Source organism: Diplodia corticola (genome assembly GCF_001883845.1).
Source record: "Diplodia corticola strain CBS 112549 chromosome Unknown scaffold5, whole genome shotgun sequence".
NCBI classification, from domain to species: Eukaryota; Fungi; Ascomycota; class Dothideomycetes; order Botryosphaeriales; family Botryosphaeriaceae; genus Diplodia; species Diplodia corticola.
In genome coordinates this window covers 555,712-572,427 of record NW_017971484.1, presented here as the reverse complement: position 1 = coordinate 572,427, position 16,716 = coordinate 555,712, and the positions used below count along the sequence as shown (strand labels likewise).

Below are 16,716 nucleotides of genomic sequence, written 5' to 3'. Positions count from 1 at the left end.
TCTTCGGTGGTGTGTAGCAGCAGAGAGAGAGATAAAATAAACAAAAAACCTCACACAAGACAGAATACGGGCTGATTGAATTGGGTTGACCGGCCAGCTGACACGAGGGCATCGCGTCACTGGTCAGCGTCTCCACTGTGTGTTGTGCTGTCCTGAGACATGTGCTTGAAGCAGCGGCATCGGTGGCGTATCCATGGCTGTGGGGCGATAAGGTCAATGAGGCGAGCAGTCCCATGGCGCGGATCGTGGCCATGTTTCCGGATTGGCGGCGGTCACGACAAGCACGACAAGCACGACAAGCAGCGGCAGGGCAGGGCGATCTGGGCGGCGGCGGCGGCGCGGACGGGAGGCCGTCGGTATCAAGGGCGCTGGACGGGAGCGAAACGGCCGCCGTTTCTCCAGTCAGGAACGCGCGACCTGCGACCTGCGACCTGGCGACCTGGGCGGCTTCCCCTTCACCGCGTCTCTGCGCTGCACCTCGACCCGCATCCAGGACGCAGTGACTGCTCTGCACCACCTTGCCGTACAACGTCGTGCTGCCGCCTTGGGCTAGCGCGTCACCTCAGCACCTTGACGAGCCAGGGTCGCCCGCCGCCGCCCGCCATGCCTTCTGCCCTGACCCGCCACTTCACCATGCCCGTCTCGCGCCCGCAGCCCCAGCCGCGCACCGCGAGCCGCCTGAGCACCGCCCTCGCCGCCCTGCGCCAGCAGGAGGAGCAGGAGAGCCTGCTGGGCGGCGAGGACGAGGAGGAGTGCTTCGGCCCCCAGGAGCGCGCCTACGCCGACGCCCAGGAGGAGATTTTTGCCGCCGACCCGCACAAGGACCTGCCCGTCTACCGCACCATCCATCGGTATGCCTGCGCCTTGCAACACGTCGTCCGCGGCCGGGAAGCTGAAGCTGACTGCGCCCGTCCAGCATCCGCCGATTGATCCTTGCGAGCATAGGTGCGTCGCCTCTGCGTCGCCCGTGGCCAAACCCCCCGCTGACTTTGATAAGATGATCCCTACACCTCGTCCGCCCTGCGTGACCCCCGCATGAATGCCCTCATTGTGCGACCTCTCGTCGAGCGCCTCTACGACCCCAAGGACTGCTCTGTCGGTACGTCTGCCTTTTCCCAGTCTCGCCTTCATAGTCTATTGTTGCAAGCCACACCTCTCTGGCCAGAACCCCGGAGCATTTTCCAGCTTTGTTCGCACTTCTGTCTCTTCTCTTGGCGGCCAATGAGCGGCCCGCTAGCTCTAGCTCCGTGGTGCTGCCAAGTTCGTCGGCCGCACTGTTGGCGTCGCCGGAACACGGTTACTGATAACGACCCGCAGTCTACTGTCTGCTCGTCAACCGAGTGCAGTTCCTTCACGAACAAAACTATCACAAACACCTCCATCAAACCGTCAACGGGACACGTGCTATTCTCTGCGAGATCGTGGCTAGCAAGATCCTGCGCCGTTTCGATGAAGAGCACCCTGGTCGCCCCGGCCTGTTGTTGCTCTCCAACATCCTCGTCGCGGGATTCGATCCATTCCAAAATGCCCCTGACGAGGTCATGGAGGAGAGTGGGAATGTCTTTGACTGGCTTCTACAAGAGCGTGGAGGCTACGAGGGCAAGTTCACCGCCTTGGAGATCGCCATCCTTTCCGAGAGCAAGCACTTCTTGAGCGGCGCGGCTTGCTCCAAGGTCGTTGACGCTGTGTACCGTGGACGGGTCGTCTATACGCCCATTGCCTTCATCGACATCATCCCGGACCACTACAAACACAAGCCCGTCCGGCTGTACAATCCACGCCGCGCACCCATTCTCAACCACTACCGCTTGATAGTCCCACGCACCAGGAACGTCATCGACATTTGCCAGTTCCTTCTCCTCATTGCCCTCTACGCCGTGACGATGACCAACCGGGACCATACCCAATGGACCTATTACGAACTGATATTCGCCATCTATGCAGCCGGCTGGTGCCTGGATGAATCGGCAACCATTCTAGAGCACGGCTGGAAGGTATACTCGCAAAACCTGTGGTCTTTCCTGGACATCACATTTGTCATCATCTACGTGGCCTACATTTCCCTCCGCATGCATGGCTGGATGCACGATGACCTTGGGCTCGGGCGGCAGGCCCTGGACATACTCTCCGTGGCGGCGCCCATCCTCTTGCCACGGCTGGCCTTCAACATGATGCCGGAGAACATGCTTATGATCTCCCTCCGAGCCATGATGGGCCACTTTGTGCTACTCACACTCATCGCCGTCTGGCTCTTTGCTGGCTTCCTTTTGGCATTGAGATGGCTCAGTTTCGGACAAGTCGGCCCTGACGGTAACCCGGCTGACCAACCCGATCCGATTACCATAGCGAAGTGGATGCTGTACATTTGGTTCGGACTCGACGCCACGGGGGTTCAGGAAGCCCCGACGTTCCACTTGATCCTGGGACCTGCTTTGATGGTTGCCTTTGCCTTCCTTGGAAACACGCTCTTCTTGACCATCCTCGTCGCCATCCTCAGCGACACTTTCTCAAAAGTTGCAAACGACGCGAACGCCGAGATTCAATTCAGACGCGCAGTGCTGACGTTTGAGGGAGTCAAGAGCGACGCTCTGTTTGCCTACCGGCCGCCATTCAACGTACTTGCGCTCCTTATCCTGGTGCCGCTCAAGTTCGTCGTGTCGGCGAGGTGGTTCCACAAGATCAACGTCGCCGCGGTGCGTATCCTCAACGCGCCCATATTGCTCGCCATCACGCTCTACGAGCGCCGTAATCTATGGAGGTCAAAGAGGCGCTCGCTCGGGGCAATTAACAAGAGGCGGAAGTTTACCATCTGGAACTGGTCGCGCTTCAGCGTGCATGGGGACATCCAGGCTTGCTTCGAGACGGAGGTACCGAAGAGCATACTGGAGGACATTGTCCAACAAGACGAGATTGACGAGGACATCGCTTGGGGCAACGGACACGGGCTAGCGGGCGCCTTCAGAGGCAGGGAGGCGAGTCCGCAGGTAAGTCCGCAAACCGAGATTAGGCGAAGGAGGTTTTCAAGCATCATCCATACCGATGGACCGTGAAAAGCGGTAGGTTCTAGAACGAGGGCGATATCCGATAGCGTGGTCAACCGTTGTCGTTTTTCCCCTGCGCGTCTCGGAGTCTGTTTGGAGGGTTGGTTGTGCAGAGCAGCCCAAGTGCCGGCCAGCCGATTAACTCTCGGCACCAATGCTAGTACCATTATCGCAGACATGAATGGGAAAAAAGCATCTCTTCACACACCACACTCCTTGGCTCCAAACAACATACCCGTCCACTGCAGCCTGACTCAAATCGCTGGTCACCGGCTGTCTCCAAAAAGGGATTACAATAATGCACATTAGCGACTACTTGATAGACCATTTGAGCACTAGGTACATACCTCGTTTTTGGGCAAGATCCGGCCCCCCACCCCCAGGACAGACACCCGTCGAACCACGGTGCTGGGACCAGCCTTGCCCCTGATAGGCTTGTTGCTGCACGTTCATGAGTCAAGCCCGATGAATTGTCAGAAGGACACGGGCAGCAGCAGCAGCAGCAGAAGCAGCATCGGGATCGAGTTAGGCCCGTTCACCGCCCCCGCCCCGCTCGGCCGCCTTGCATTGCAGTAGAGTGTCTCGAGTTCTTCGAGTTGCTGGGAAGGTGAGTGTGTGGCAGGTATGCCTTTTCCCGCCCCCTTTCCCTCAGAACATGTGATGTGAGGGCAGATGGAGCCGATCGGATCAGGTCACACGCTCGCCCAAGACTCATGGCCAAAAACGATCATCTTTCCTTTTTTGTGGCAACGCCCCGTTATAGCTGAATCCCTTCTGGCCACATCACGCATCCCCAATGGTTGAAGCGTGAGGGGTTGAATATTTGAAACGAGCTGGCACCGAGAGGTTGCAGGGATAGAGGCGCTTTCCCTCCCCCCCCCCGTCCTGACATTATCGTACCATATGGTATGGCCTCAGAAACCATGATTTCCCCGGCGCAATATCGCATGAGTGGACACTTGGCCCCACACACACACACACACACACACACACACACACACACACACATTAGCGTATATGGTGAATGAAAGTGCTCGCCCCAAAGTCGAGAAAGTACGAAAGTCTACGTCTTCTTGTCCTCGTCCGTCCGTCCGTCTTGATATGGATCATCCCTTGAATGAGCTGAAGAAGCCGAAACCTTTCTCACGACGAAGTGCCGCGGACCCACACCCCCGTCGTCCCATCATACTTTTCCCACGGGCACATCGTGCATGCAAAATGCTTGTGCCGCGTATACCCTTAACTTTTCCCTTCTTTTTTTTTATTTTAAACTTTCCATATGCCGACGGGATAATGGGCGCGGGGGGGGGAGGCGAAACACGGTTGGTTCGGCTTGCGGGCCTTCCCATGCCAGGCCTGTGTCTCAGCATGCATCGGGGTTCCTGTTCGGTTCTTATTTTTTTTTTTTTTTTAAATTTTTTGGGTCTTCCCTTTTGATTCAGATGGTGGGGAGGAGGAGCAAAGAGGAAGGCGATGGAAGGCGCGCGCGCTTGTTGAGCATGCTCTCAGCACTACTGGGTATGTATGTATGTATGTATGTACATGGCCTCCGCAGTAGTAAACATTGGTCGGCTCCTTGGGGACCCACGCATCTCCACCTCCAATTATTTTTCGTTCTTCACGTATGTTTCTCGGCGCATACCTAGGCAAGTCCTCGAGCCATCTGCCAAGAGCCCTTTGGATCTTCCACTAGTCGCCGGAGGGGCTCCGCCCATGGGACCTTGGGGATTTGCTGGGGGGCACGTGGTTCGTCGGTGTGTGTGTGTGTGTGTGTGTGTGTGTGTGTGTGTGTGTGTGTGTGTGTGTGTGTGTGTGTGCGTGTATTTTTTTTTTTTAAGATCGGAATTTTCCAGTTGTTGTCAGCCAACATGATCTCCCGTTTCTTGTCTTCTTCAAAAGCTCTACAGTTGGGGAGAGAAAAACTGTTGATTCTTGTTGCCATTGTTGTTGTTATTGTTGGCACAACGGCCGTGCCTCAATCTCTCCACATGTTTTCCAAATGTGGCGTCATTTTCACATGCTGTTGGTGTCGGTCGTTCGGTCTCCGTCTCCGCCCCCGGTACCTGAATACCTGTGTGTCTCGTGCATTCACTTCTTCTCGCTCTTCGCTGCACAAAAAGCATACGTGGAAGGGGAGGCTGGTGAGAGGCGCAGTCAGGGCGGTGTTGGAAATGGGAGAGTAGGAGGGTAGTCAGACTCGACCGTCCTCTCCGTCCCAGCAGAGCGGTTGCCTCTTTCACTGCCCTCTTCGCTTCTTTTCATCATCTTCGGTGCCTGGTGCCTTGTGCCTGGCCGGCTGTGCAGCTGAGAAACACCTGATGGGAAAAGACGCGCGAGTTTCGATGCCTCGCAAGCCCTTGTCTATGGCTTCGTCGACGCGCAACAATTACAAAAGGATGGTTCTCTTTTCGCCTTCCCTTGTCCGTGGCCCGCTTGGGTTGGTGCGAGCGGGGTTCGGTTTTCGTATTTTTGGGTAGGAGCTTCGGTGATTGGGCAATGGGGCAGTGGGGTCGAGTTGGTTGTGCGAATCCGACCGATATGCGTACTCGTATTTCCTGCAGGTACATGGACGCTCTCCCTCGCTCTCCATCTACTCTCACGGCTGGCAACCTGAGCCGGGAATATAATTGATTCTGCAACAACGACCGTTTCCGCACCCTCTCCTCCTCCTTCTGACGGGAGCAAGCGAGCGGCTAGGCTGCACTGGGACGCGTGCATGCAGGAAGAGGAGAGTGGCACGCTGACCAGCTGTCTGCGGGGGCGCGGCTTGTAGGCTTTTCTCATCGTCGCCTCTCGAACCAAGGATCATCAGCTCTGCATCCCGTCCCCTACGAGTCAGCCGGTCCACGAAGCGCTCGGTGTTGATCAGCAGCGAGGCGGCTTTCGATGCCCGGCGACGATCCCTTCTTGTGATTCATAGGCACCCTGGGCGCTGAGAGGGAACCGGCGTCTACATCAGCTTGGCAGGCTCTCGTCGCCGCCAAGATGCTTGGGCAGAAGAGAGAGAGAGAGAGAGAGAGAGAGAGAGAGAGGAGCGGAGGCTCGCGATGCGAGACGAGAGCGATGGCGCCCCTTTCCCAGCTCTGTGCCAGCATAGCCACACTGCTTTGCTGCACACGGACGCTCGGCCAACGGCCACGGCCTCTCCGACGGCGACGGTGCCATCAGCGAGGACCTTGCTCCGGCGTGTGGCTGGCCACCATAGCTTGGGTAATTTCTGGACGGTTGCAGCAATGGTGATGAGCAAGCAGGACGGGCGGGGGGGGCGGCGATGGCGTTGCATATGGCCGCATGGCCACGGCTGCCGCAGGCGTTGTCAGCCGTACAGGTACACGTGCTGATTTTTGTTGCCCTTATTGGGCCTTGCTCTTCCCGCACTTGCGCCACAAGTGGAGAGAGGACTCGGACGAGCAAAGCAACAAAAACACCATACAACCGCCTGGATGACGCAGCAGACGTGCCGCCTTACCAAGCCTCGCCCATTCCCACAGGAGAGATGGGCTCAGCTGGAGAAGTGTCAGGCACGCCGCGCGCTAAACGAATCGGCAATGAACGAAGCACCTGTAAACAAGGCAAAGAAGAGAGTGAAGCAAGAAAGTGCCCGGCGCTAGGTATCGTAGTACGAAGCTCGACCTGCGACCAAGTAAGTTATGCAACAAGCTAAACCCTTGGCCTTTGCACAATGAAATAACAAAAAAAGCGGACGGTGCTGCCCCTGTCTAGCGTTGGTGGCTTGCTCCTTTCTTTCTTTTTTTTTTTGTTTTTCCTTTTGTCCACGCTTCATTCATCTTTCGCCTGTGCGCGCCATATCGTTCAGCTGGGCCGGGATGAAGAAAGAAAAACAACAATCGAGAGAGCAGATAAGCCACGTTCCCAGCCCCCGGCGTCGGAGCGATCATTCCTTCCTTCCAGAAGCCTGACAAAGCGCCCTGGACCCTGGAAAGAGTAACCGTGTTAGTGCCGTATCACATCAGCACGGAACGCTGCCGACTTATTAACTCCTCTCCGTTTCGCATCGGATCCGAATGCTTGCATGGCTTGCATGGCTTGCATGGCTTGCATGGCTTGCATGGCTTGCATGGAGATGAGCCTGTGAGTCAAGAACACACCAACGGCGGACGAAAGGTGGACGAGGTGACATGTACCGGAAATCCAGGGTCCTCCCGGCTAAGTGCAAAGCGAGTGGACTGTGTCCTTTGCCCTTTTTATTTTTTTTTTTCAATTTTCTTCCTCTCCGCTCTCTGTGGCTCTAGCTTCCGCGATCCAGCACCTCGTCGTTTATCCGTTTTGTCAGTGCGCTACTACTACTACTACCCAAGGGCAGTTCCCTCTGTCTGTGCAGTAGTACTAAGCCCAAGTGTTGGGCATGCCAGCACATAGGTAGGGCAGGATGGACTCGACGATGCACCGTGCATTGAATGAAAGCCCTAGCTTTTGACGCCGTTGCAATTTTTTCTTGGTAGCAATACTATGTAGTACTTTGCACCCAAGCTTGAAGTCGGCCGAAAGAGGTGGCGTCCGTAGCCGTCGTCTCATTGCGCGTCGAGTTTTGGAGAGAAAGGGGTCACAGCCAGCACCTTGAATTCCTTTCTTCTCTACTTTTTGCTGTGCCGACGAAAAGCTGGAAGCCCTCGCTGGAGCGGGCTGAGTAAGAGGTTACATTGGCAGGTAGTGGCGAGCCATGGTCGGCGTGCAGCCGGCGAGGGTTCGCCGGGTACGTTTGCTTCGCCGCATACTCATGACTTTGCCGGTGAAGCGGCCTGTCGAAAGCCAAGTTTTGCTGGCGATTTGGCTAGTATACATGCTCCTCCTTGGCAACTTTATCGAAGAGGTTCAAGGTCCAGATGAGACTCGCCTCTAGTCCGTACCTCTGAAGTTTTCATACCGAACGTTGCTTGTATCCATAGTCTTTGATACAGTAAGCGAAGACCAAGCAGCCAACAACTTCGTGTCGTCTCTACTTGACACATCTAAGCCGCATGAGCATCTTTGTGGCTCTGCAGTGGGCTCGCTTACTTTAAGCTTCTATGCTGCATGAGTAGGGACGCTTGTAAGCTCCCTGCTGCGAACACCTGGCGATTATCTGAATGATTCGTCATGTGCTGGGAACTGTCGTTCGTTTGACTGAAATCCAAGACGGAAGCTTTTTTGCTTAGCTTTTCTCCGCCTCGTCCAATTGGAAGGTTTGGTGATGCTTTGGGCTAGGCAGCTGGTAGGCCATTGTCCACATCATCGGAACCTTTACCGTTAGCACAGCAAAAAGGAGTTATTCCTTTCAATTGAAACGCGTCCCGCTCCGGCGTTTACGTACTGTAGACGACGACGGCGGCGGAGCTCACGATTGTGAGTCGAGCCTTCGCGTAGATCATGCTGCGCCTGGCATGGTCGTCCGCTCGTTCCTTCGCTATCTACCCGCCCTCCTTTTTTTTTTTTTGGTCCGCGTGAGATGGAGGCTCCATCGCGAAGGGGAATCTTTGCTGCCCGAAAAGCGAGGCGACCGCGAACACGACCACGCGATGCCGCAGATAGAAGCGAAGACACTGGACATGAATCATCACATACCAGCTGCAACGGCTGCTCCCTCCACATCATCAATTCATCATAAGAGCGATCGTCTTCGTACGCAGCATCAAAAGGGTGTGTGTGTGTGTTGTCATTGCAACATCATGACTCCACAGCATGGGCCGCCGGGTATGCGCGTTGCGTTTTGCGTTGAATGAATCATCGACACGCTTGACTCGCAAGCCGCGATCGGCAGCGCCCCGTGTGCGGTGCCCGAAATGACACCAAAGCGTCCCACGACTCGACATGGCTGCCCTGGAAAATTATTCACCGGGGGGAATGGGATCCCGCGTCCCCCGCTGTTAGCTTCACACATGGCAGCGGCGCGGCGCCATGGTGATACAATAGCTGCTCACCATCCATCCATAGCACCGGTCAGTCAGCAAAAAGGTCCGGCCGGCCGACAAGGGGGCTGAGATTGCATGCTGCGAACAACTCGTCGGCTCGGCTTGCCGAAACGATACATTGGAGAGGACGGATGGAATAATGTTTTTTGTTCGGTCAGCTGCTGCCTCTGCAGCTGCAGGAACACCGGCCCAAAGCCCACTTTGGCCTGATCAGGAAGTCCGGTGTAGTTGCCATACAGTCCATATCACACCACCCTGCCGTTTGTGGGCGTCAGAAGCCGCCATGGTGGACAGTCAATCGATCGAGCTGGAAATCCGACAGACATCGTCGGCGTGTTTTTTGTTTTGCATGTGCTCGCTCGCTTCCTAATCTCCGTGCATCACAAGTCCCCGCAGTATTTGCAACCGCGTGCTCGCCGACAACCTTGCTGCTGATAAATGCGGTTCCCTGGATTTGTTGGAGTAGCTGGGCTTCTGGCCACGAGAATCAACCACATTACCGTCTGCATCGTGACGACAAGTGCCAGCGCCATCATGATGGGGCCAGGAATCAAATCAACCACCAACGACGGCAACCCCGAACGTGAAGGCTCCACATGGCAAGCACGGAGCAGGCATGCTGCTGCTGCTGGAACAAACGGGCATTGAAAAAACCAGACCGACTCTCGCGCCAGCAGGCAAGCCAGCCAGTCGATGTGGGGAAACCAAATGTATTGGTTTGTCGCGGCGATCGAAGCCTCGGGCACGGCGACCGCCGAGGCTTTGCGAGACCGAGTGAGAAGGAAGCTTGGTCTTGCCTTAGTATACTACTAACTGGCGTTGGTTGTTTCGTCGACGTCCTCTCCTTCTTCCCTCCCGACCAATTTCCCCACCTCGAGCCTGACTGGCGCGGCGCCTTATGATGTCTCTGGCTTGGATTACGAATGATGCCACGCATGCTTGGTGATGGGGGCGCTTGGTGCTGCTGCTCCCTTGGGTCCAGAAAGGCCTGTTTCCTGTCTCGCTTCTTTAGTGGGAACAGACTTAATTCGTACACCACCTTTTGTCAGAATGACTACTACTACTGATGATGATTTGTGTTTTTTTTTCTTGGTGTGAGGTTCCTTGATCCCTTTGCCAGTTAGTCTTGCGCGCGCGAGCGGCCGCCGCCCCGGCACCGAACTCTTGCCGTAGTATGGATGATGCCGTCATGGTCCAGATTCGGGGGCGCTACTATCTCCGCTTATCTGCGCGAAAGGAACATGGTAGTTGCAGCGCAGTTTCCGTTGCCCTCATGGCCGTTTCTTTCGTCCCCCGAGATGGTGCATGCATGCATGAAGATCAATCGTCAATGTCATGATGATTTGTCGCCATCCACCTTCCTAACCTCGGGCGGGTTGCCGAGAATGCAGCCTTTGCCATCGGCATCGGCATCGGCATCGGCATCAAGCCAAGAACATTACTAAGGGGCCGCCGCCGATTACTGATTCGGAAAGACACTGCCACACTGCTGTTGCCAAGGTTCCGATAACGTGCTCTCCTGCTCTTTACGTTGCTTGGCCTGCCCCGATAGCAATCAGAAAGCAAGTTTGCCCTCGACCATGGACAACAGCCGTGCATTGGACAGTTACGCATGATGATGTGTGATTGATACAATGATGAACGTGCGGCACAGCGCACACTTCTTTTCCCGCCTGCATGTAGTCGCATGCATGCAGGCCAGGAGGGCACGATCTGATCGGTTTGCTGTGTGTGTGTGTGTGTGTGTGTGTGTATGCGTTGCGGGCCACGTCTGCCGGCAACGCTATCTGATACCAAAGAGCACTGTTCATATTATTAGAAACAAAACTGCCTTGTTTTGCTGCCGTGGCGGTCAACCAAGGCCCAAAAAGACTCGGCACGGCAGGCCGGCCTTCTGGAAGAGCCAGCGAAAGATCCGAACCCCGCGAGGTTTTAGAATCATGATCATGGCACCCGGACGGAGTGTCGGCCGATGCACAACAACGAGGCGCGAACGACAGGGAACCCTGCTGCGGGAAGGGTTCGAGTAGAAGGGATAAGGGATCGAAGAGCCCGGCGCCAGGGTGCGTGTGCGTGTGCGCGTGCGTGTGCGTGTGCGTACGGGGGCCCAGGGCAGCGCGCGCCGGTCTGCGGGTTTTTGCTCATCTAGTCAGAGACGAGGGCTTATGACAAGCTCAGGCCGCTGCAAGGCTGGAAAAAGGGCGGGGGGACGGAAAATGGCTTTCTCTCGGCAACGTCGGCCGAGAGCTTTGTCCGAACGAACGTCTGAAAGGATCTTGGGGGTTTGGGGTGGTAGGACAGAAGGAGGGACGACGGAGTGGGGGGGAAAAAGCCTCAACAATGGCCAGGGGTGAGTGCGGTGGGGATGGAGAGGAAGCTCGCTGTCCTGCCCGTCCGTCGCGCGGAGCTTCATCAAGGCCGAATGCACGAACGGAAGCCTCGTCTGCCCGTCCGCTCCTTCTCTGACGAGTCACGAGCGCAATCGCAGCTGCCGTTGCCGGCATCTCGGCTGCGAGTTCCTCCGCAATATGGCGCAAGCACTGTCCGTATCCTGAAGCAGGTGCCAGAAGAACGCCGTGAAACTGGCACCAAGAGCTTGGACCCGGCCCCGACCACGACGGCTGTGCCTGGTGAGAGCAGCCGGCTTTCGCCTTGCGCCTGTGCCCGTCCTCCTCGCGCGTTCCCGCCGTCTCGACTCTCGACTCTCGACTCACTTCAGTACATGACTAGCAGCTTCTGCTCGACGTGTCTCCGCGCGAATGCATTCACGCAGGTCCAGCGGTCCGACGGACGGAGCCCGCGCCAGCTGGCGGCTGAGGCTGCAAGCTTTTGAGCCTATTCCTAAATGCCGAGCCACGTCCAATCAAACGCACGTATCAGATCCAACGAGGATTGCTTAATGTACAAACAAGGCCGTCCAGACACACGCCAAATCAATCACGCCTCCCACGCACGGTAGACAATCTTGCTGCCGTACTTCGCGCCTCGCTTGAGCAGCACCTGGCCCCTCCACTGCTCGACGTTGGCCGCGTTGACGTACCGGCTCGGCTCCACACAGAAGCCTGACCGCACCCCGCGCGCCGGCAGCCCGTCGACCGCGGGGACGTTGATGAAGCCGCCGCAGTAGAACTGGAACGCCGGCTCCGTGCTGTGCACCTCGAGGTGGATCTTGGAGCTGGGCTGGTGGAACGCCGCCAGCTTCTGCAGCGGCAGCCCGCGCGTGTCGACGGGCACGCTGGCCGCGTCCTTGTTCAGGATGAAGCAGTGGTCGATGGCCGGCTCCTTCTCGCCCAGCGTGAACGGCTTGTTCGCCGTCACGCCGGGATACGGCTCGATCGAGCCCGTGGGTATGGCCGTGTCGTCGACTGGGAGATGCTGGTCCGTCGACAGCGTGACCTCCGTGCCCGCAATAGTAGACGCAGTGGGTGCGCCAGCCAGATTGAAGTAGCTACAATGAGGGGGAAAGAGGTTGGGATCTAGCGGTCAGCCCAGTCGCCAAATAACGATAAAGGTCTCACATTTTCCCAGCGATGTGGTTCGATGGGAAATTGCGGTCAATGAGCCTTCATTTCGACTTACGTGTGGTTCGTCAGCCCAACGATCGTCTCCTGGACGTCGTCGCTGCCGACAAGCTCGGCCTCGTACTCCGTCTCCAGCACCGTGTGCTTCGCTCCGCCGACCTTCTCCTCGTAGGCCGTGTACCAAACCTTAAGCTCAACGGCGCCCGGGTAGCCGCCCTCCCCGTCCGGGCTCAGGTACTTGAACAGCACAGACTCCTTGCCGTTCTTGCTCAGCGGCGTTGGGCCCTCGAACTGCCGCTTGCCCCAGCCGCCGTCGCCGCCGTGCAGCGAGTTGGGCCCGTTGTTGGCGGCCAATGCGTACGACTTGCCGTTGAGGCTGTTGATCTTGGCGCCCGAGATGCGGTTGGCGACGCGGCCGATGGTCTCGCCGAAGAACGGCGAGTTGTACTTTTGGTACTGCTCTGCCGTCTCGAAGTTCTGCACAATGTTCTTGCCGTTCACCGCAAACTCCTGGATGATGGCGCCCAGCGGCAGGAACGCGACGTTCGACTCAGGCTGCGGCATGGCGGGCGGGTGGAAGAGGGAGACGGCGCGAGCGGGGTTAGCGTTGGCGGAAGGGCTATGGCGCGGGGGGCTATGGCGGCTCCAATGCGTGCAGCTAGTCGTCTTGTGTCGGGCGGCGTCTGGAGTGGTGCGCGTGCGGTGATGCGGAACGAGGGCGACCGCTGTAGCAGCAGGGCGGGATGGCGGGGTTGGGTGGTCTGTGTGCGGGGCTGGCGTGGTGGTGATGCGCCGCCGATCACAGCGTAACTTCGCGTCGCGACAACTCTAACGATGGACTGCGTGCGGTGCCTGAGCGTGCATGCGCAGGCTTGCGCCGCTCCTTATAACCATGCATCGCGCAGCGCCGTCGGGTGAGGTGCCGTGACGTCGCTCGTGGAGCCCCTCCGGTGGGCGACGGCGGGGCGTGGAGTGTCTTCAGCCTATTCTGGTTATTCCCTGCAGCCGCGGGAGCACCCTCGGCGTCAAGAGCCGCAGATACAGATGCCGAGACAGCAGCAGGGGCGACTGCCGGCGAGGCTGCAGGCGCTGCGACACTGGCTGTCGTTGGGCTGACTTTAGCTGTATGTTTGGCCCAAGGTTAAAGCCCGTGCTTAGTCAATATACTCTTTCTCCCGGCATCCCCTGCGATGCCAAGCCCAGTCAAACCATCACCGAGTCAGACGCCCATCCACGGTCTAGACGGCTGCTTGTGTGAGCCTGTTCGTGTGGTGAAATTGCAAGCCCCAGGCGTCGCGGGGCTGTAGATCAGGACTGTCCGTCTACACTCGTCTACACTCGTCTACACTCGCTCGACTACCTGCTCGTCACATGTCGCGTGTCATGGCGATCCGAAGATTCAGAAACCTTGTCTTGCTATCTCATCCAACGCAACTCTGCTCTAGCGAGTGCTTTTCGGGCCCGTTGCCGTGGCCCAGTACAGTCCATGCATGTACAACAAAAGAAATGCCCAGAATAGCATCCGTCTCGGCGTAGTGGCGCGTGGCCGCCCGCAGCTCCCCCGGTAACGCCAATACGCCATAATCCTCAAAGCCTACCGCTTGAACGCACAAGATCTATGCCCACATGTGAAGCCAGAAAGCCGAACCCATCCTTGCTCCAAATAATACAGTGTGCCGCCCCATCGTCTCAGCAATCATGCGAATTGTGTTGAGAAATCATTTTGCAACGCGCTGGGGTTTATCGATGTAATCCACGGGTCGCTCATTATGGGCTGGCCCGAGTAGGGATCCATCGGTGCGTCGTATGTTCCAAAGTCGAACGAGGTTGCAAGGTTGCCGGCCATCATCGTTTCCAAAATCGGGTCCTCCATTGCGAATGGCGAGCGCATGAGTTCGGCCGTCGTCTGTGGTGCCGTGTGTCTTGCGTCCCAGAACTGCGGCTGGGGCTTCATGCTGGGGTCGTTGAGGGGCAGGCCGTGCTGCATCGGTTGGCTCATCGACACCGGCGAGGCCGAGGTGCCGAGCGTGCTGGGTGCTCTCTGGAAGCTGGGCTCCCAATGCATCTTGGGCGGCGTGGGCGGGCTGCCGTGAGAGGAAGGCGAAGAAGCGTGGGCGTGGTCGGACTCGGAGCCAATCGATCCTCTCCTCTTGAGAGCCGGTCCCGCCTGTGCCTCCTCCTCGTCCCGTAGTCTCTTCTCCATGCGCGTGAAGTCCTCCTCGAACGGCTCGAACTGAGAGGATCCGTCTTTCGATTGCAACAGGTCAAGTCTCTCGAGGATGTCGTGGGTAAGCGGGTGGCCGCCTTGCTGCTCAGCCAATGGTGCACCGGGCCACCCCTCGCTCGCATTTAGTCTCCTGTACAGCTCACGGAGGCCGGCGACCAGTTGCGACTGCTGTTGCTCGAGCATCTCGACGTAACTGTGGAACACGTCAGCGGAAGGCATTGGCTGAAAGCGAGCAGTGACACTGACCCCTTGGGATAGACCTTGTCGTGAGACTTCTTACGCTCGCCGAAGACGCAGATGGCATTGTCGGCCTTGCAGCGGCCGCACGGGCTGGAGCCGTCGCACTGTTTGGGATCAGCTTGGGCACGGGACAGGCGGCCTGGACAGAACTGACCTTGGACTTCTTCAGGCGACAGCGGTCGCAGGCCTTGCAGACGCGCTTGCGGATGTTGTTGTCTGTCGGGGATTCCATTGAGGGCGAGCGCTCCAGATGGAAGGACATGTAAGACGGCGGGGTGTATTTGTAAGTGTGCCTGGCACAAAGGCAAGGCAGCAGGGTGGTGGCTGGGCGAGGGCAGGTGTGGAGTAAGCAGAGGGTGAGCAACGATGATGCAGTGTGATAGCCAGTGGTTCGAGGCTAGCACTGGAGCGGTCTGTGTGATGTGTGAACGCGAGAGAAGCAGCCCTGCGTGGGAGGTGGGACGGTTGGCAGATATATCCAGCGGGCAGGAGCCTGTATTGGGCGGGAAAGTTTAAGACCAAGAGCGCGCCGAGCTGGCCATTCGCGCAGCATGATTATGGATTGTGCTCAGCACGCACGTACCGCCAGTAAATCTGTACATCCGCATCATCGCGTCCGACACCGTTTGGATTACATTCGGCCGGTCGAGCAGCGACAGGGGGGGTGCGGTAAGGTTGTTGCTTGGGGGGACCGGGGGGGGCAGCTGCAGCAGGCCTGATCCCGGTCGCCAGAAACGGCGGCCCAGCGCGCGCGCGCGCACGGGGAAAAGCCTAATAAGTGGCAGATCCTGGCGTGTTTGCGGTCATGCACACGGTGGCTTCGAGAAGCGTCGGCTGTGCATAACTCGGACGGCGGCAAGCACGGGCGCGGCAGATCCCCTGCGCGGGTCGGATTCAGACGAGTCCGAGGCTGGCGCTGTTCGGACGAAACTGAGGCGGTCACCTCCGCAGTACTGTGTACTCGTGCCCGTCGCTGTGCGCTGGCCGGCGAGTCGTGCTGCAGGAGGCCGCGGACAGCGGCGCGGCAGCTGGGCTGCGTCGGGGCTCGGCGCCCAGGCAGCGACTCCACGCCTCCGTTGAGACAGAGCGCTCGCCGTGCTGCAGCTCTTGAACGCCGACCCTCGGCCGCGGGCAGCGAAGGTCGACGGTGAAAATGGCTCACCGAGGGCGCGTCTGACGTAACCTGAGGCAGGCCCGCAAGCGCTGCCCGAGGCGGCCTAGCAGCTCGGGGCCGCAGCCACAGGACCGCCCGTCAGCCGTATCGAGCGCGCCGGATTGTGAGTGCAGTTGCGGGCGGCCGATCTCCCGCCAGAGAGGGGCTGTCAGCACTCAGCAAGCAGCTGGCTTAACTCCGTCCCACCGCGCGCGGAATTGCTTAGCGAAGGCCCGCCCCGGCTGACGCAGCGGGCACATGAGTTATAGCCCGTCACCGTCACCCCGTCACCCATGGCCGCCCCGGTCGGCCGACGGCAAGTGCCACCCTGGCGATATAAAAGCTCGCGATTCGTGCGCGCACCGCCTGATATCGCGCCCGCGCTTAATCAGCCTGCTCAGTCCAGAGCGAGCTTCGTCCGCAGATGCCGTTTCAGCCCTCATCAAACGGCTCCTCTTGACGCGCCCTTGGCTCTGGGCGTCCTCGCCGCCGCCGTGGCTAGCGGCTCCTGTGCTTGGTCGCTGCTCACTCTCGCACCCTTGGCCGTCTTGAGCTGCGTGGGCTGCGTGGGCGGGTGATGCAGCACCTCTGCGCCTCCAGGAGCGGCTGCGGTCGACTTCTATAG

At 58.3% G+C, this 16,716-nt stretch overlaps 3 protein-coding genes across 3 annotated transcripts; 1 reads left to right on the top strand and 2 right to left on the bottom strand.

Annotated features, from left to right (window-relative positions):
• Window positions 1-603: 603 nt before the first annotated feature.
• Window positions 604-3,050, top strand: BKCO1_5000176 (nonselective cation channel; the record flags this gene model as incomplete). The annotated part of the gene is made up of 4 exons (XM_020276763.1): window positions 604-851; window positions 917-945; window positions 998-1,099; window positions 1,318-3,050. The coding sequence occupies 4 exons, from the start codon at window positions 604-606 to the stop codon at window positions 3,048-3,050; spliced, it is 2,112 nt and encodes a 703-aa protein (XP_020134166.1).
• An 8,837-nt stretch (window positions 3,051-11,887) lies between these two features.
• On the bottom strand, window positions 11,888-13,035 carry BKCO1_5000175 (aldose 1-epimerase; the record flags this gene model as incomplete). The annotated part of the gene is made up of 2 exons (XM_020276762.1): window positions 11,888-12,398; window positions 12,530-13,035. The coding sequence occupies 2 exons, from the start codon at window positions 13,033-13,035 to the stop codon at window positions 11,888-11,890; spliced, it is 1,017 nt and encodes a 338-aa protein (XP_020134169.1).
• A 1,132-nt stretch (window positions 13,036-14,167) lies between these two features.
• Window positions 14,168-15,170, bottom strand: BKCO1_5000174 (c6 transcription factor; the record flags this gene model as incomplete). Its single annotated transcript, XM_020276761.1, has 3 exons — window positions 14,168-14,891; window positions 14,945-15,042; window positions 15,093-15,170. The coding sequence occupies 3 exons, from the start codon at window positions 15,168-15,170 to the stop codon at window positions 14,168-14,170; spliced, it is 900 nt and encodes a 299-aa protein (XP_020134168.1).
• Between the last annotated feature and the right edge of the window lie 1,546 nt (window positions 15,171-16,716).